Raw genomic sequence first — 20,437 nt, 5'->3', positions numbered from 1 at the left:
CGCATACAGGTGCTCTTTGGATCCTTCAGGTGTATTGGGCTCATTCAGTCTTGTGAAGGGGCTCATTGCATGGGTGGAATTTGGTCCCAGAAAAGCACAGAATGCAAGTTTCCCTCAAAAATTATCCAAGGCACACAGAAGTTAAATGCCTTTATTTTACATGGCAATAATTATTACACAATATAGGTGATTTTGAACAATTAGTGTCATGTAAAATAAAGGCATTCTAATTTTGTTCAAACATTTGGGCAGTAAAGCATGATACACTGTTGTGTGACGTGTTAGACTTAAAGGGTGAGTTTAGATGACAGTCAGCCATTCATCATGCATGCTGCTACGGCTTCTGCTGCTGCTTCATTTATGCATACTGTAAATGTGCTGTACATAAACACCTTGTTCAGAGACGTGTATTAACAATAGACCCAATGCTAATTATTATTTTACTATCATTTGTAGGTGTCAAGTCAGAAAGAGGTTACATTTTAGATTTTGTTCAAATCTTACGTACAGTATATGCTTTTTGAGTCCAAAAAGTAACTTCTGTGAAAATATTTTGGCTAAATTTTGAGAATTGCATAGTTTTTTTTGCCACTGGGAATGTCATCATTTTTGCCCCGTTAAAAAAAAAAAGTCTTTGGCGAGAAGCCATTGTTATGGTTCAATATCTTCAGATACATAACTCCTATAGCCATGAAATCTGGTAGAGGCACAGACAAAATGGTGTACAATGGATCCAAATGATTGTAAGGCACAAGCAGATGTTGTATTTGTCATTAATGCTCTTTGAAAATGGAAAAAAAAGTGCAAAATGTGTGGTTTTGGACCCCCAGTTTGATATTTCAATATTTCCTGATAAAGATAGCAATAAAAAAGTATTGGATTGATGTGATACCAAATTTCGGGGGCTTATAACATAAACAGAAACTGAGATAAGGCAAGTATAACAAGCCAAGGTTACAATTTGTTTCCTTTTTGAGATGGTGATATGGACTCAATCCAAGTACCATGAACATTTGTGTGACATTTTGTGTGTAAAGTTACAAATTCTTTCCACGTTGTCTTCATGTTCAGATATGAGGCTTACTATGTATAACCGAGTATGCAATTCTCCAAATTCAGCCAAAATATTTACAGAAATACTGACTTCTTGGTCTCGAGGAGCATATACATAAGGTTTGAACAAAATGTAAACAAAGACCTCTATCTGATTTTGACACAGAATGAGTCATATGATTTATGGTTATAATGCTGCTTGTGCTGCTTAACCTCCCCTATCGTTATCATCCCTTATTTTTTTCTTTCCTTTGCTTTCCCTCCTTATTTTGCCATCCATCACTCCCATATGTCTCGGCCCTGCGTCGCAGCCTGCTGCCGGGGCGACCAAACCGAGCCTTGCTGCTAAAACGCGTCCGGGTACCACAGCTGCTGCTGGTGGTCCACCTCCTATTAGGCGCCCCCTATCCTCCACCACCACCACCACCTCCATCTCAGACAAAAAAACAACCACCGCCAAGGCACCAACCACAGCCGCCAAGGCACCATCCACAGCTGCTGCTGGTCCGAAGCGGCCCTCAGTCACTTCTACCAGCCGCCTTGCGTCCTCCACCACCACCACTGCACGTGATGTCAGACCCAAGGTAAGTTTCAGCTGTCAGGACGTCCGTCAAGGCTGCAGAATACTCCTTTATACAGAACAAGGATTCCATCGACGCTTCATCTGATGTGTTTGGATCAAGTATGACCAAACACTGATCAATGTCTAGCTCTTGTTCATTTGGGGCAGCATGCACACACTCTCAGTAGTTTATTATAACGTTCTGATGAATCCTGGTCAAAGGGTGCAGCTTCAGGGTCGGCAGTACAAGCTGCATGTCGTCCAACCGTAGTAATGAACTAACAACTCAGACAGAAATAGGTAACTCTTTCTAAAAAAGCATCCTTTACAATTGGTTTATAAGTTTGTAGCTAATGTTTCGATTAATAGTTTTACTAATTAATTAGTGGCAATAGACAACTTTTTTGCTTTAACTTATCAATATGAAGTAAATGTTGATTGCACAATGTAATGGCTAAAAAAACCTTACAATCTAATGAACAGGTCTACCGTTTTCTAGACTAGACAAGGGTATATTTGATCCTAAATACGATGTATTTACTTTAAGTTGATAATGTCGGTGCGACGATAAAGTAGAATACATCAAATGTCTTTCTTAGTTTGAGCAGTTTAAATGTTGAGAAATGTTGTGTACCGACCGTAGTCGCATGGAACTTACATTGGAGCGCGTTTCATGACGAACACAAAACGGCGTTGCACGTCATCAGTAAGGGAATCTGGTTAAGTCGGCATTGATGCAGACTCGCTATTGGAGGGTTTTATAACCTACTTCCACTCCCCGCTAATTGGTTTGGGATGGCACTTAATATGGCGGACCCTCCACAAGAACGCACAAACGGAGTGGAAGTGGGGAGAGGCTGTAGGGGGGTGGTTTGGAATTGGGCCAGCCTTTTGACATTCTAAACTTACCTGAAGGCCACCGTAGTTCTCCAACACGTTTGTGAAACCGCGGTAACGTGAGCCGCAGAGCGCTAAACCTTGGTAGCGACAGCCAGCCATCTGACTTTCGTTGCTCCTAAATAGTGTTATTATGGTAAGGATGGCCTCTGATCGAGGTGAACGGCGTTACCGCAGTTTTGCAATCAGCGGCTCACGTTACCGCCATCTTGGAAAGGAAGGAGTGAGCGGAGGGGTACTCAGTTGGTTGCAATCTTCAACCACACCACTAGATGCCGCCAAATCCTACACAGTGTACCTTTAACTATATTTTGATGCTGATACTTTTGTACTTTGATTTGGAATGCAGGACTTTTACTTATAACAGAGTATCTCTACACAGCAGTATTGTTACTTTTACTTAAGTAAAAGATCTGAGTACTTCTTCGACAAATGCAGATATGTTACATATCAACTATATGTTAACTTTTATGATATTATTTACTGCCACCATAATATTAAGATTCAATTTCCTGGTGGACTAGTGGATAAGGCACATGCAGTACCACATAAATGCAACATTCCCAATTTAATTCCTCCGGGGGGGCTTTACAGTATATACTTCAAAGTGTCCAATAAGGTTGAAAATGCCCCAAAAAAAAGAGATTAGTTTTATTATGCGATAAATAGATTTATGAGATTAGAGCTGTGTGAGAGATCAGTGTCACAGGATCAATGTTATTGTTGTGGCTGCAGGTCTTGTTTGCTACAAGGACAAATCTCTAAAACTGGACATATTTGCCAGTAGGTCCTGCTGAGTCACTGATTACTTTGTGTCATTGTCAGCCTTCTGTCACCCTCGCTCGGTGGCCTCCTTAACTGCAACCAGTGTGGCACCACGGCCGATAAATGAACAGCCTTTATTTAGCCTCTCAGCGCCCAGGGGTGCAGGGTGACTCAGTTCAGCGTGGCCAGCTTGTTGCAGGATGGCTCAGCTGTATGTGGAGTGTGGCATCGTCGTAGGGTTATGAGGGGGAAATGTGCTGCTGAACGAAATGTGAAATCATCAAGGAACGTCGACGTATTACACGCAACGGGTCGAAAATCGTTGACCTGAATTCATCAGTGAACATTTGCCTGAGCTGATGACAGCAGCCTGACATATAGAAGATGTACTATGACCCCTAACAGCGTTGGAATTGTTGATGATGTTTTTTCGCCTCCATTCATCGATCTTTCCTTTCTCTCCTCCCCTCATCACATCTCCCGTGTTTTTATTTTCCTCCCTCTCCTCCAGACGACTATAGAGAAGCGCCCCCTTGTGCCAAAGGCCAGCACCGCCACCTCAGCAAGCTCCACCGCCGCCGCCACCAGAAACGGAACCGCTACCACAGCAGCAAGTAAAACCGCTACATCAGTGCGCACAACGGCGTCTACTCGCACCACTGCTACCACTGCAGCCAGAAAGCCTCTGGGTACGACACGGCACGCTCACACACACGTTTTTGATGCTCAGTACTTCTGCTTTTTATCCACACATGCTGTCCTTTGTAACAACTACACACTCACCATCTGTGTTTCAGCCTCCAAGACAGACAGCAAACCAGGAGAGGAGAAGAAGCCCGGCACTCTGAGGACTTCTACAGGTACTACAGCACTCCCTTCACTCGTCAGGACATACAGAAACACTCAGAAGTAACTGTCTTTCAAGCACATATTGTAGGTAGAGTCAAATTAAAAACATAAAAAACAAAAAATACAACATGTCACGTGAAACATACTGTATATTATATATATAATTGAAACTCGCCTGGTCGTACTAAAACAAAAATCTGATTTCCACTGATATGTTCAGCTCAACTTATTAACTTATTATTTCTAATGGATTGGATGCACATCTTTCCTTGACCTCATGACGTTTTCCAAGACGGGCAAGGAAAAGTGGTTAGGAGAAAGACATTAGGACGTAATTTTTTGACTTTTCGACCAGCAGCCCTGCTGTCTGACATTTCCAGATTTTGCTGCTTCAAAATAAAAGCTTTTGATTAACAAAATAACGGACAAATAACGACTTTTATTGTGAAGAATTTATAGGAAAAAGTGTTCTTCACCGAATTAGTGGAGCTTTGTTAGCGGCTATTTGTCAATAAATAGTCATTGCCCAGCTTTTTTTCTGGTTTTACAGACAGATTTTTTATAGCCACAGTCAATGGAATGATCTCAATATTAGCTAGAATGTAGTATTGAATAAATTCCCAACATCATTCCCAGCTACTGTCTGACCTCCCTCCCTCTATGCTTTTCATCTCTGCATATATTTCTGTCCTCTTTCTTCTTCACTCTCCTCTTCTGTAATCCTCCCCTCTCTCTCTCTCTCTTCCCACACAGTTACAGCTTTACTAACTCCTGTCGACACATTAGTTCACATTTTGGCAACGTGAGAGCTGTCAGCAAGAGTGTGACACCGCAACGCACATTGTCCGAGCATGACAATGCTGGGCAGGCTCGTAGAAAGAGAGAGAGAGAGCTTTATAGCTGAAAGGCCCTGGAGAGTTAGAAACCTTCACCACAGCAGTGTGTGGATTACAGTCCCCTTGCTATTGACAGAAGTCTGCAGCTCCTGCTGATACAGCGGGAGGATTTCTTCAATTAAACATGTCTTAACAGGAGCTGGAGATACACCAAAGGCTCTCAGGGGAGGATTGACAGCAGGACACATGGTTCAGCATGCAGTGCCTTGAAGAAAAAGCTGACATATAGAAAAGTGAATTGACAGATTTTTAAGCGGCAATGTGGCTTAGCACGCTGGACTGGAATATGCTGAAATGTATTCACTCAAACCAGCGGGAGATAAAAGTGCAAGTTTTCGAGAGGTGGAAGAGTATGATTCAAAAGAAGGTGCCTGGTGTTAGTTCAATGTTAAAATACATGTTGATATAAGAAGATGATTTGTCTTTAATTGTGTCTCTCTGGCCTGCTTTCTAGCTACTCCCATTTCTGTTTTGTCTTCTTTCTTCTGTCACGTATCTGTCAGGGTTGACTGTAAATGACAGATGGGATCCTTTGTGGTTTGGCTTTGGGTTTACTGTGTGAGAGAGAGAGAGAGAGAGAGAGAGAGAGAGAGAGAGAGAGAGAGTGTTTCTGAATACATAATGCACTTTAAAATCATTTCCAGTCTTAAGCATATTGCCTTTGGGCATCATTTGTGCATTGTTGCTTTAAACGTAGCAAAGAATTATTATTATTTTTAAAGCTTCAGTTGGCAACAATTTTTTGGCATCACTGGGCAAAAATAACCTTTCATAGCATATTATAATTCAAGTGTATTGAGAGAGAACTAGACTTCTGCACCTCCTCATGGCTCTATTTTCAGAGGCACAGAGGCACATGATTTTTTTTCATCCACTATTATCAGGATACAGTGACCGTTTTATAAAAATAACTCTTTTTTTTAATCTTTTTCATCTTGCCTACTGCTTCTTTAAGTGAGGCCATTAAAATAATCAATATCTAGTTTTGCAATGAAACACTTAAAGCTTTGAATAAGGCCAGAGATGAACTTACTTTTAACTATGTGATCACTGCCTTGCGTATCCTGCATCCGTTGGGAGAGTTGGTTGTATACATCCTCAGAATTTTTTATTTTTTTTTCATTTTGAATTATTAAAAAGCAAGTAGTACATCTCCGGCCTAATTCTCCCTCTCTCTCTCTCTTTCCCAGCCGACTCTACCAAGCCGAAGACCACCACCACCACCACCAGCCGCAGCGCTACTTCCACCATCGCTGCCTCTCGTACTCGAACCACAGCAGCCAAACCGGCCACACCCTCCTCCACCACTGGCACAGCACCAGAGAAGAAGCCCACGGTGCCCCGCACCCCCCGGCCCACTTCTTCAACCCTAACCTCCACCAGCACCACCTCCAGGACCACGGCTCGGCCCAGCACTGCACCGGCCCCCGACATCCGTAACGTCCGCTCTAAGATCGGCTCTACAGACAACATGAAGCACCAGCCCGGAGGAGGGAAGGTAGGTCTTACTGCGGATTCATCTGCAGCCTTCACACCTCTACATGGGTATGGTGTATTTGCTGCCCCTCAACTAACAGGCGATGTAGCCTCAAGCCTGTTTAATGTGGGACACTGGCTTCCTGTGGTTCTTCACGTACTCTTCAAACTTCTTTCTGAATCTCTTCTCTTCAAATAGTAACATATCTCTTTATTTATAGTGCACAAAGTTGTTCGTACATTCATCTCACCAACTACAGCTTCTTTGGCTCTGTTAATTTGCTTGGTTTTCCATCTTTTACTCTCCATCTTCCCTCTGCATGTTCATTTACTCCCATTTTACCCATTTTGGAACCTTTCTCTTTCTACTTTTCACCCTCCGACCTCCTCCTCTTCCTGTGTGTTGTTATGACGTGTTGTTGACCCGGGGTGGGCTTGTCTCCCCAGGTGTCATCTGCCTCTCAGAATAGGGGCGTCGCCTCCAAAGAAACGAGCCTGGGCAAAGTGAGTTCCCTCCCCATCCTCCCCACCATCACCACATACTCCCACCTTTTTGGCCCTGTTCAGACCTGGTATTAACATTAATGTCCTCAGCGATTGGATCACAAGTGGACAGCTGTAAGTACAGGTGTGAACGCACTCAAGACGCATTGAGGACGCAGTGAGATCGGATCTTTCAGACCACATTCAGAGGTGGTCTGGGCCACATATGATCCCATTCTTTTAGAAGTGTGTAGCAGGTACGCCTACTCAACTGATGTCCCGCTGGGATCCGCGGGATCGCCGCGCTCCTCAGGTGAATAGAGGAGCGCTTGTCTGCCTCGCAGCATGGAAACGGCCTCTGTGCTCTTCTGTATTCTGTCTGAACAACTGTATTTTAGTCAAATTTATCACACAGCTGTGTTGAATACTCGATTCTGATTGGTCAATCATGGCATTCTACAGTCTGTTATTTCTTTATAACAGACCGTCGCTATGTATAACAGACTGTTGCTATGGACACAGTTCTGATGTCGGACTCTGGCGAACCGTTTTTGTGTCAAATGATTGATTTCTTCAGTAAGTAGCCGTGTAATAAGCGCTACCGCCGGTACAATAACCTCATATTTTGATATTAATGAAATGTCCCAAATTCACAAGTATGTAGGATATTACTACTGACATTCCTGTAATATTACGTCACAATGGCTGATGTATTAGCCGTGTGTTTATTTGCATATAGAGCGGAGAAGTGAGATCGGATCACAAGTGGTCACTCAAGACGCATGTGGAGACGCATTCTAATGCCAGGCGTGAACAGACGTACTTTAAACTGTCCACTTGTGTTCGGATCACTCAGGACGCATGTTAATACCAGGTGTGAACAGGGCCTTATTCTCTCTGTCTCTGGCTTTTCTGTTCAGATATATTTTGCTATTTTCTTTTCACCACATTTCTTATTTTTTTGCTGTTTTTTAATGAATTGCACTACTGAGGGCACAAAGCTGATTGAAAATGACTAGCTACAGGCTTTTGTGTAATACAAGCACCTACAGCATCTTTTACTGTCACATTTTCAAACACAGTTTCAAACCATTTAATGGCTGTTCAGAATAGCCAGTGGTTCTAATAATCTTGTAATGCAAAATGTCTCCATTTGAAGCAAACTACAGCTTTTCTACTCTACTTCCAGCGTACCACTCAGCCATCTAGAATGCATAAAGTCTCTATTCAATTATATATCAATCATCATCATATAACAATTTATGATGTTGGTACAAGAGCACTGGGCCACTACTACAATCCACATCACACACAACTGTTCATCAGCAGGAAGCCGGTGAGGTATCACATCCTAGTTGCTGCAATAGCGACCCCTGCTGGTTGGTCACTTGGGATCAGGTTTAGGAAGACAAACATGCAATGAGTTTTACTACAATTGTAACAACTAACTTGGACCCAAAATGTTTTTTTGTGTCATATTTGGTCTTTAACATCTCACAGTCTAACCTGTCTTTGAACTACAGCATTAATCTGTGTTAATAACATCTTCTAGGTTCCCCTGGATTCTCCTCAACAGTGACGGATGTTTAAATATTCTACTGCATGCGTGCGTGTGCTCTATAAAATAGTTTTTGTGTATTCAAGTGGCAACACAAGCAAGAGTTACCATTTCAGACCGCTTAACTGCCCATCGAGCGCACCTAAGATCAAATAATGCCTTAGAGAACCTTGCTACTTCCTTCTGCCCTTTCCTTTCTAACCCTGCCTGTGATGGTGACGTCTTCTCCCCTTCTCTTTTCTTTTCTTCTTTTCTTTTCCTCTCTTCTGTTCTCCTTTTCTTTTCTTTTTCCTTACCTCTCCTTTCACTCCTTCCCATTTCATCCCCCCTGCCCGCCCCGGCTCTCCTCTTCCCTCTTGCTGCTATGCTGTATCCGTATAGGTTCACATAAAAACCAAAAAGCTGGACTTCAGCCACGTCGCTTCACGCTTGGGCTCCAAGGACAATATGAAGCATGTTCCTGGTGGAGGGAAAGTAAGTACTGCCTGGCCCACAACCAGAGCTCGTATGCATCGGCCAATTACTCAAACAGATTTGGCTCGATTAAGTGACGAGGAGGAACAACAGAGCAAAGAAGAAATGTTACTTTTTTTGCTCCTAAAAATAAAAAAAGAAGTCCTTGTCAGTGCCAGCATGAGTGAGTTGTACAGTATATAAAAAGCTCCTCAAGTCAAGCTACAGTTCTTAAGGCCACCAACACCTAGTGCTGCTCTTGGTTGGACCCTTGCAGATTGAGGGAATTATTGGACAGCATGCTAGCAAGCCTGATGTATCAGCCCTTCCCTAGAACCCGCTTCACAGTCCCTTTCTTACTTTAACTCTTCCTGTGTTGTCCTGCTCTTTCACTAACTTACTAAACAAATAATAAAGTCAAACAAACACCACTGGGCTCTGACGGGCTCCGTCTCTGTTAGGACCGAGGACAGTATCACCACAGAGACATTTGAGATCTGTGGTTTCCTGAAAGGATGCTGTCCCGTCCTGAGCTTCTTCTTTTGGTGCCTGCTATTTTTACACCGGCTGCACCTGCAATGTATTTTTTTTTTTTGAGTGTTCACTTCAACAATGAGAGACTGCAGTCAAACAATTCTCAAAGTTCAGCAGCATCACATTGTAACTGAAGCAGCATGATCTTGAAGTTTGAATTTGTCTTGTTTTTGTTGCATAATTGCCACAATATGGAGGAGAAGTTTGTGTTCTAGGGTTGTTCCGAATACCATTTTTTAGGCTTTTGAAGCTTTGGTGAGTAATATTCAAAGGTGGTAAAAAAGGTGGATGGTCTAACGTTAGCTTTTTACATTTGACGATTGCATTTACACTTCAAAAATCATAAAAGTGGTGTTCATTTGTGGAGATTATCCTGCTGAACAAAACGTGTAAGTGTCATAAACGTGTAATAATTCCAAACCCAACGGAACAACCCATTGGGTTTTTGTCGAGGGAACCAGGGTGATACTAACTTCCTGGTTGGCCTACAAAAATGCGTCATCCCTGCACCACTCTATTGGAGGTGTAAATAGGGCTTTTAGTGCAGCTGAAGGAGAAATATGAAACCATCAAAGGACCCGTCTCCCTGTCCAATGTTTGAAACACTGGTGATAAAACAGCTTGTGTGACGTTTGACAGGTGCAGATACTCAACAAGAAGGTGGATGTGAGTAAGGTGACATCAAAGTGCGGCTCCAAGGACAACATCAAGTACAAGCCGGGTGAGCTGGGAAATGCAGTTTTGACCCCTATTCTATTTGATCCATCATTTTATTCATTGCATGGTGCTCTAAAGCTGTTGGATGGTCTTTCTCGATGTACACTGTGTTCATTAGCAGTTCATTAGGTACACCTAGATAGTATTAATGCAGTCTAATACATCAGTCCTTCATGAAAGTTATAATGTTTGAGATTGTACTGACACCCATTACAAGCAAAATGTGTGATCCCACAGCCATTACAGCATTAAATCATGCATTCTATCATATCAAGCTTTCAATTTAGAGCCCTGCCTTCAAAATTGTAGTTTTTACTATTTCCCACCAGATTTAGCCATTTACTCATGTTTGCCATATGAGGCAGATACATGCCATTAACTGGTTTCCTGCACTAAAAAAAAAAAAATGCATCAAAATCTATGTTGACATATCCCAGACTGTGAAAAAAATCCCCCTAGCTTGACTATACAGAAAAAAATTCAATAATTTGTGCTTTCTTTTTTTACATAAAAAAAACAGTGACATTATGTAAACAAACTGGCATTTGAAGGGTTGAAATTATAATAATTAATGAATATTTGGTAATGATAATCAGGACTGTAGTTGGTTAAAAAAGTTAACTCAAAATAATATTAATATATAGTATTTTTACAGCAGTTGTAGGACAGGGAAATTTATGTACACTAAGGTAACAAGTGGGAGTTTTAAAAAAAAAAAAAAATCAAACACTGATGGTTAAAAAAATTAACTCAGTGAAAGTGGAAAATAATATGAATATTTAATTTTATTCTTTTGATGACAGTTTTGTCCTTTAAGAACATCAGAGCAACTTTTTTTTTAAGATTTCTTTTTAAGAGCAAAAAGCTTATTTCACAATTTAATATGTATCAACAAGTCTTTGTTTTTAAAACAAATATTGAAATACAGATAATATGACTATAATACAGATAAATACAGAAAAATTAAATAAAATTACTTAAGAAATTAATAATTATAGAAAAAAAGTGGTAATGAGATATTATTGATAATGTACCTCACCTTGTATCAAATATTCTTTACATAATAATAATAATAATAATGAGTAAATGAATATATAAGATACATTCAAAGTAATGATTGAAATAATAAAGAAAAATGAATAGAAAAACGTGTAAAAAAAAATTTACATATTGAATAAAATGTATATAAATAATAAGCACACATATCTAGTGCACATGCACGTTTATAAATCTGAATGCGTAAGTAGCAATAATGGTTTGAAGAAATAATAATAGCAGAAAACAAAACTGCGTGAAATTCACTCTTGACATGATGAACTGGTTTCCATTAAAGAAGGCTGTGTAGAAGCTGTATCTGTTTTGCACATGCTCATTGTGTCCATGCATGCATGTGTATGATTATCAGACTGATTGTCCATGTGTGCTGCAGGCGGTGGCGCCGTGAAGGTCGAGTCCCACAAAGTGAGTTTCAGGGAAAAGGCTCAGTCCAAAGTGGGCTCCACGGACAACGTGAGCCATTCACCTGGTGGAGGAGACATCAAGGTGAGGTTATCATGCATGGAGACAGCGTTCAGTCTGCGTGCACACTGTTACTATCAACTGTTGTTTTTACATTCTGCAGATCAGGGCGCTTTCTGTAATTATTTATTTAATTTATGCTTTATTTAACCGGGAAGGTCCCATTAAGATACAAGATCTCTTCTTCCAGGGAGTCCTGAAGTCTTTTTTATGAGCCAGACAATCACAATGAAGATGAATCAGTTTTCACAGTACATTAGCAAATAAAAATTCAGTTCAGTTTACTGAAAGAGTAAATGTGTCCAGATAAAAGCAGCCCATTATGGCATTAGTTATTCATGGAGTAATTCCAGTTTTTGATTGTGGGTCTACCTATGCAATACTTCCGCAATGGTTGTTGTTGTTGTTTTTGTTGTTGTCCAGAATGTTGACCAGAACCTCTGGTCTTAAGTAAAGTCATAGCTCTGCTCTTTAAAGAGAAACTTAAAGTCTTTCTCTATAACATTAGACATTCATGACTAAATAAGCTAATGATTAATTGAAAAATAAAAACTCTGAATCACCTTTACTGACCAAGTATGTATACACATCATAGACTGTATATAAAGATGGGCAACTAGACAGCTCCCCAAAAGTGAGGCCAAAACATCTGGATCGCCCCCTGGTGGCCGGCTGCAGTATAGGTCATAAACCCCGCCCTCCTCCATGTAATTTTAGGTAGTTCTTATCACAGTGATGTATGTTCAAGTGTTAATTTTTCTGCTAAGTTTGGTTTTAATTAGTTATTTGATGCTGTAAAAAAGGGGGTGAGACGTCATGATTGACAGCTCTGATTCTCAAATCAATAAGAAGCTGCGGCAGTGCTCGGCTCGTGATTGGCTCGGGCCGGTGTGTGGGCGAGACCACGATACCGCGGCTCCAACTTCAAAACAGTCAGAAGATGACAGAGAAATACAAATATCTCATGTGAGACAATCAAACCTGTTCTAACTTTGGCAGATAATAGTGTGTTCATGTAGGACCCCATCACTCAGAGTAAGAACCTGATAAATGGACTAAATGAGTTTTCAGAGCCAGACTTTGAAGTGTCAATCAGAGAGGGCAGTGAAGCACTTTCAGCTTGGTTTGAAGTTATTATTTAAGTCATTGTCTGAGCGCTGTGACTTCAGGGGTTTCAGGTTTTTCGTGCTTGCCTCGCTCCACCACTGTGCTCATAAACTAGGAGATGTTTGGTTGGCTTCAAGCTACAATCACTAATGATGATGACAGTCTGTCATAAACCGTCTGCAGCAACCTGAACCATCTCAAACCCTCTGCACCTGCAACCGGCTGCAATTGTCTGGATTCCTCAAGGTCAACAACACATTTAGAGAGAGAGAATGAGAGAAGATATGCATACAGATGGTGGTCATAGACGTTTACAAAACAAAAATATAATCCAAAAGGATTTAAGTCACCTAATCATGGGTTACTGTGTGGGATGGGCTTGCGAACTTAAAAGAGAGAAAAGATCTTTTGAGCAAATTGATCGGAAATGATGTCACCGAATGATGTCACCTGTCCCCTCAGCCTATGGCAGCTCATGATCACTGCATGATCCCATCCTTCACCCACATTCTCATCTTCACACACGGTTTTTGCACGACCAGTTATCATCACCGGCACCCTCCAACCTAGTGAAGATGCATTAAAAATAGCATTCACATAATATTAACAACCTGTCTGAGAGAGCCTGTGTGATCAGCGTTAACTGAAATCTATTTTTAAAAATGATGAGTAGAGCGTTGAAACATGCTCGTACGTTCTTTTGTGTTTGTTGGAAAGACAATATCTCATGTTTTATTCTACAACTGTGTAGGCTAATGCCCCACAGCCTGTCTCATGATGTGTCGCTATCAAGAGTCTCCAATATCCAGTTCGTATCATACATCCATGGTTAAAATAAGAATGTTAATCCTGGAAGTTATCTCAGGGGGCGTGCTGTACTTTTAGCAAAGTGGGCGTGCCGTGTAGCCCGCGAGCCTGCAGATAGACCCCTTCTCCTTTGCATGGGATTTGTTGAAATTAAGAAAAATATATAGCTTTGCCAGCTTTGTCCTCGAAGCCCGCCTAATGACTTTACTGACAGAAACATGTTTTCTTAAAGTGAGTACAAGTGATGTGATGTATTTAGGGTGTTTCAGTCTACTTCTGCTGAAGGGCGTAAAGAATAAAGCCAATCAGTCCTCTTTATTTGGCAGGTTTCTCCCGGGTGTCGTTCTGATATGTTTGGACATTTGCTGTGTTTCTATGAGAACTCTTGCGGTCATTTTACATTTACGTCCGCCAAGGAAAATAATAGCATTCAGTATTTTTACAGATGTGTATATGAGATCATGCAGAAGGGTTCGTGGTTCAGGAACGACATCATTTCTACACATTTTACACTTTGCATCTGCTTTTTTTTATATGATGTGCTTGAATTTACAATTTGCTTTTGATCATTGCATTCATGTGAACGTTTTATGCTCCAGTTATTCTTCTTTTGTAATTTCATCTCCCTCCACCTTAGTCTGGCTCCAGATCTTTTAATGCTTTTAGCAAAACATCTGTCTACCTGAATTATATGGAAATAACTATGTACAGAACTATATTAATGTAGGTCTATGAGATTTGGAGCCAGGTTGTTCCATCCCCATCGATTGACACGCCGTGCTATGTGTTTCTAGGCTGAGGGGGCTCAGGAGACAACAGAGGGGAATGGGACTCCCCTTAGTGGCACCGCGGCTCCGGCCCCAGGCTCCGAGCCAGGGCAGGCAGGGAGCCCTGCTGCCCAGGAGAATGGGCTGAAGGAGGGGGCTCCCTGTGATAGTGAGGGCCTCCGGGAGCCCCAGGCTCTGGACACTCTCATCCCAGAGACAAGTAAGTTTGTTTGTGTGCCAGTCTCATCTAACCTGACCCTGAAGCCATCTTTGGAAACTGTTTGGAAAAAGGCAGGCACTTTCAAAAAATACTTGGCAGGTGGTTGAATGAAACATCTCAACTAAATCTCAGCCTATAGATCAAACAGTTGGTTATTAACACGTTGGTTATTTACAGACAACACTCAGCCTAACGTGATTCAATCAAATATGTAGAGAAGTCTGGATCAGCAATATCCTCCACTGTGTTGGACGGGGGAAGACTGAAGGAGCATGACAGCGATCAACCTTCATTTATTAAGGTATCGCCAACGCTCAGGTTCAGGCAAGATCGCAAAATAATTATTCGAAATGTGTATAAAACAAACATTTGTATAACAAGAGATGAATTCATACGAACTTGTCAAAATTACAATCCAAACATACGACGAAGTGCATTGAAGTCTATGGGATCTTCAGTTTTCTATCCCCCAAAAGGGGGCGCGGCCTTGACTTTTTGCAAAGTACCCGTATGTGCTGATCTGACATATTGTTGTTTAGAACCAACAGTCGCCTCACACTATGGTCTCAGGGTCTCAGGTCTCACAATCCTAAGCCTAGCTGCCAGTAGCTCCTCACAGGATGCTGATTGGTCCGTTATCTGGCGAGCCGGACAAAAACGCATCACTTGAAGCCTGACAAGATGGATTTTCATGTGACATTTGATACCGTGATTCTCACGTGATCACGTGACATCGTTGCCATGCAAGGGTGAGCCTCATCTGCTGTCGGTTCAGGGTTTGATTCCCATGTAGCAAACACGGAAGGAGGAGACAAAGACGCCCGGTGATGATCCTGTTGCCGGGAAACATCTGAATTCATTTTACTCTCCCTGGCTGAGATGAACTGTCTCTGTGACTGAGTGTAAACCTGTTTTGTATTTATCATATTGTCTGCGGTACAAAGGCACACCTGATCACACCACCATCTTTTGACTTCTTATCTTGCAGGCATCTAACTCTACTATCCCTCTGCCCTCCTCATCTCAACCCCCCCACAACACCACCTCCCCCCCGCCCTATATATATTTTTTTATATCTCCCTTACCTCCTCCTCCTCCTCTTCCCTCCCCGCCCCCCTTTTTTCTTTCCAACCTTTCTGCCGCAGATTGAGTGTTTCAAGCTCAACTTCCGCGAGAATGCTCGCTCTCGCACGGACCACGGCGCCGACATCATCACCTGGCCGCCCCCCCAGGACGACAACAGACCCCACCCACACGGTTCCTCCCACTCTCTACACCACCCGACTCCTCGCAGCGTCTCCCTCGTTGAACCGTCTGCTCCTGCGGGCTGCGTCGGCTCCCCCTCCGCCCCCTCCTCGCTGCGTCTCCAGGTGGAGGCCAAGGGGGACACCAGCAGCTCCTCAAACGGATCTTCTCCTTTCTTGCCCCCCATCCAGCCCTAAAAAGCATCCTTTATCTTAAATCTGTCATTGCAAAAAGTTTTGAATCATCCAATAGTTCTAGTATCATGTTATCACGTCTCCTCTCTCACATCTGAGCTCATCATCATGCAACATACAGTAGCTCCCCTTTCCCCCCGTATATGTGGCTGAAGTGACTGTATAGACTAAGCTTGGGCCTTGGTGGGAATCTATGTGGAGGTTCTCTCACATATTTGGTTGCGTCTCCTCCAAGCTGGCTGACCTGGAATCAGTGGGATTCACTTGGATCCTTTTTTTCCCCCCACAGCCTGGTGGTGTGTTCTGACCCTGCATCATCTCTCATCTCCAGACACCAAATAAGCAGCGATCACTTCATTTGTCAACCGAGCAGCGTGGAAACCCCTCTGAGACTCACCTATGGCTTTTCTGTCATGGCTTCCCTTTTTCCTCGTGACTTTAAGGGGCTGTTTTTTTTCCCCCAATAACCACTTCCTCTCTGCTTCAATAACATAACATAGTTATTCAATGTCCATCTCATCTGCTTCACCACCTTCCTGTCTCCTCAATATCACTTACCATAAAAACAAGCTGACAAACAAAAAAACTAGACAACAAGTAGGCTGTTTGAAACCATTTCAGGCTGTTTAACTCTTTATTCTCTGTGTTTGTGATGGTGTGTTTGAGTGACAAAAATTGTGTAAAAATGAGCTTTGGTGTTCTGTTCGGATCTTATTTCTGTTTTCCTCTTTCTTTCCTTCTAGTTTCTTTGATTTTAAAACCAGGTTTTATTTATTTATTGTACGTTTCTTCCTGCGTAAGCAATACAGTGGGTGCTCTGTTTTTTCCCCGGTAGCTCTCAGAAAATCTTGGAAACACGCACAGGTTTTTGTAAACTTAAGACACACAGTGAGGATATTCAGAGGGAGGAGGAAAGTGTTGCTGGGAAGGGTGGGAAAGAAGCATTTGAAGTGTGCTCTACATCGATGGCAAGAAAGTGTGTGAAATGCAATAGTTTGCTGAAGTAGAGAAGCTTTAACTGAACATGCAGGTCCAGAAGGAGATGAGGAAGATGTCTCTAAGGTTAACGCAGTCTGTGTGTCTCGTATGTGCCTCCTCTTCTCCTTACCTGAAATCTACAGTAAGCGAGGATGACGCAGGCTCACGCCTAAAACTGCTCAGACAAAGTTGACAAAATGGACAAAAAAAACGTCAGGGGTATTGCTGTTTTAAGGGAAATTCTGTAAATCAAGCTGTCCTGGTAGTTGTGTAGTCTCGGTTGTTGTCCCATTTCAGGTGTTTCTATGAGGGTTATGGTAGCATGTTGTTTGGCAGTAGCTGAAAAACCATCTCTAATATGTCTTTTCTTGTTGGAGTATTGGCAGTGGAACATGATGTGGCTTTATACTCTTCTCTTGTAGCAATGTATTCAACTGTTGCCTCCGATTGCCTTTATTAATGCATGGCCAGATTCTATAATATCACGCCCAGAGCTGAAAGCCTTTGTGCATTATGACTCCAAGTGTTGTGGTTTGGTACCATATGTATATCTCTGGGGCAGTCCAGATGTGTTGTTACTCAAATGATGACTTTGAACACGGACGGACAGGGAGAGCTGGTTTTCTGATGGTTGTTGTTCCACCTCGTAGTTTCATCATTAATTCTACCGCTTCAAACTGGGTTGCATACAATGACTCCATGGCTCAAACATAGATGGATGATCTGATTTTTTTAGTAGAATTTAATTTCAGTGATATATCAGTTACAAAAATCCTTGTAAAATTGATTCTGCTCATTAGTCACTTGTCAACCATCACTGCATCACTTCCTCGCTCAGTTTTAAGTATAGTGTTATAACAAGGGCTGGGTATCATACTGAAACCGAAAATGACTTTATGAAGTTGTTATGGCAAATGTGTTGGCAAACTGCCTCTTTACACATCTAGCAGACACATCAGATCAACATTAGCATTCATTTGAACCAATAATCCCGCTCCTTGCTGAAAAAAGCTCCACTATGTTCACCAGCTAGCTGCTAACTGTGTCTGTCTGCTGTTCGGTGCTGGGCAGGTAGCGTACTTTGGGTTTGTCAGAACCTTTTTGCTGCCCGTTGCAGCTGGAAACGTGTGTTAATGAGAGAAGAAGAAACCGTAAAACAACAAAACAATGAGCTGAAAGATGCTAAAATGCTCTGAGGTGAGCTGCAGAGTCGGGTGGGTTCATCACTACGAGCGACACCTCTCATATTACACATTCGACCCATTGTTCATACAAAAATATTTTGATTAGTGCAGCTTTATCATCTTAGACAAACTTCTCAAATGTTGAATATTCTTTAAACACAAGCAGCCATACAAGACTTTTTTACATCCCAGTTTAAATCTGAAATTAATGAATCAAATGATTGTTAAAGAAGATTATGAATCTTCGACGGAACTAAATTGCACCTTAATGCTTTAATATATCAAAGAGGGCTCACTGTGATGGAGTGTTGGTATTCAATTAATAGTTCAAATACCCCTCTATGAACAAGTGATCCTAAATAACTTCATTATGAATGTGATTTTGCGTGATGACATGAATAGAGCAATAAACTGAATTACAGTGCCCTCACTATTCACATCCATTCAGATTCAGTCATTATTTTTGTTTTATATTTGGAATTCCTTTCAATTTTACATAAGAAAGCAAAACCTTTGACGAAAAATCACATTTTTATTTTGACAAAAATAGGCAATAACTTCTAATCAATGTCTTTTGAAAAGTGGGAATGTTTCACATGCAGATGTTGGGAGTTGTTTTCTGCCAGTTGAGGATTGAGTGTTGCTCAAAGATAAGCCGTCATCAAATAGTTGAATTGCTTTGTTTGTGCCACGGCTGTCGCTTAGCTCCCTTGTGCCTGTCCACCAACCATGTTTTAGCTTTGCTTTCACCCCAGAGTTTTTACTTACCACTACTTATGAGATTGCACACGGATGTATATAGATATTTTATTGTTGATGCACTCTTTACGGCCCTACAAAAGAACAAAAGACAGCAACAGCAACAACAACAGCATCAGCATCAGCGGGGTTGGTTGGTTGGGTGGGTTTGTTGAGAACAGCTTTTATGTCCATGTACCTTTAAAGGTTCTAAGGGGAGGACGCGTTTTATTATGACTATTATTCTGATTATTAGTATGACAAATTGAAAAAGTTTGCCTTTTTCATTAGAAAGGGGCCACTGAAGTGAAAGAATGTCTTTTGAGATATATTGTACTAAAGACGCAACACTTTTGTATATGTATTTATCGTTGTGTTCCTGTAGCCTCGTGGTGGTTGTGCTCTCACGGTTGAAGGGATTTGTGACAACCAGTTTTGGCAAACTGTGTCCCGGAGTTCCTCCGAGGATGTGCACGACGAAGATTTGAACCCCAATACAACACTTAGAAAATCTTTAAAATCTCATAAAATCTGATTTTATTGAACGCGCTGTAACGGCAGCTTGATTTAGAAATGTTGAACTGGCAACGTACTGTAGAGCTTAATTCATTTAAGAAATTTTTTTAAACTAAATTTGTAGTGCACAATTATGCCTACACACTGTTTAATCATGCCCAGTCTTAAGAGATGAGAATAATGTTGGGACTACCTGGTAAACTTGTCATTCAGGACATTCTGCGGGTTCATAAAAGAACCAAGCAGATTGAAGCTAATGCACCTGAAACACACGACACTGTATATCACAGTGGGCAAAGGGAATTTCTTGTTCAAGCAGGCACTAAGTGTAGAGGTCAATGGGAGTACTGCATATCAAACATATTGGCTGCTACACTCAAAAAGCAACAACCTGCCCTGGAGAGTCACACACACCGAGACCCTAACACATCCTTGTCTAAGGTTAACTAACTATAGTCGTCAGGTTTGGCTTGTGTAATAAATGCTCCTCAGTAATCTATCCAAGAAGTGTTGTAGAGCTTCGTCTACCGCCACTGCACTCATGCAAGAGTTACACTAGCTAATGAACACCTACTGTACCTGCAGAGCATGCTGAAAAACAACAATGGGATGTGTTAGGTAGACTTACTATGTCATTTGCAGAACCTCCTCATTGTTTTTTTTGTGCTGTCGTTTTTTTTTGTTGTTTTTTTTCTTCATTAATTAGAATTTTATTTTTTGGTTTGGAAAAAAAAAGTGTTTATTGTGATTACTTGTTAATTAGTGATGTGATTATTGAACATGAAATAAAATGGACTAAAACTCTCATTTGTGTTCGTTTATCTGTTTCAAACAATTTCAGAAATGTTAAAGGAGGTGTTATCAGCTATAAAGCAACAAATCTCCGTCTATCTGTCTGTCTGTGTTTATGTAGGTGTGTC

The 20,437-nt window shown here is 41.5% G+C and overlaps 1 protein-coding gene across 15 annotated transcripts in view; it reads left to right on the top strand.

Moving 5' to 3' along the window:
- The window catches only part of LOC141759304 (uncharacterized), a 126,245-nt gene extending 105,921 nt beyond the window's left edge, over window positions 1-20,324 (top strand). For 8 of the 15 annotated variants that reach the window (XM_074621276.1, XM_074621272.1, XM_074621273.1 and 5 more), the window contains 10 exons: window positions 1,365-1,637; window positions 3,789-3,966; window positions 4,075-4,137; window positions 6,213-6,520; window positions 6,946-7,002; window positions 8,921-9,013; window positions 10,166-10,247; window positions 11,673-11,785; window positions 14,470-14,662; window positions 15,651-15,801. In XM_074621276.1, the coding sequence (XP_074477377.1) occupies window positions 1,365-1,637; window positions 3,789-3,966; window positions 4,075-4,137; window positions 6,213-6,520; window positions 6,946-7,002; window positions 8,921-9,013; window positions 10,166-10,247; window positions 11,673-11,785; window positions 14,470-14,662; window positions 15,651-15,658 (1,368 nt within the window). In that variant the 3' untranslated portion in view covers window positions 15,659-15,801. The other 7 variants (XM_074621278.1, XM_074621274.1, XM_074621270.1 and 4 more) reach the window with 6 other exon arrangements.
- The last annotated feature ends 113 nt before the right edge of the window (window positions 20,325-20,437 follow it).

This window comes from Sebastes fasciatus, chromosome 21 (genome assembly GCF_043250625.1).
Source record: "Sebastes fasciatus isolate fSebFas1 chromosome 21, fSebFas1.pri, whole genome shotgun sequence".
Lineage (NCBI taxonomy): Eukaryota > Metazoa > Chordata > Actinopteri > Perciformes > Sebastidae > Sebastes > Sebastes fasciatus.
This window is presented reverse-complemented; position numbering and strand designations above follow the sequence as displayed.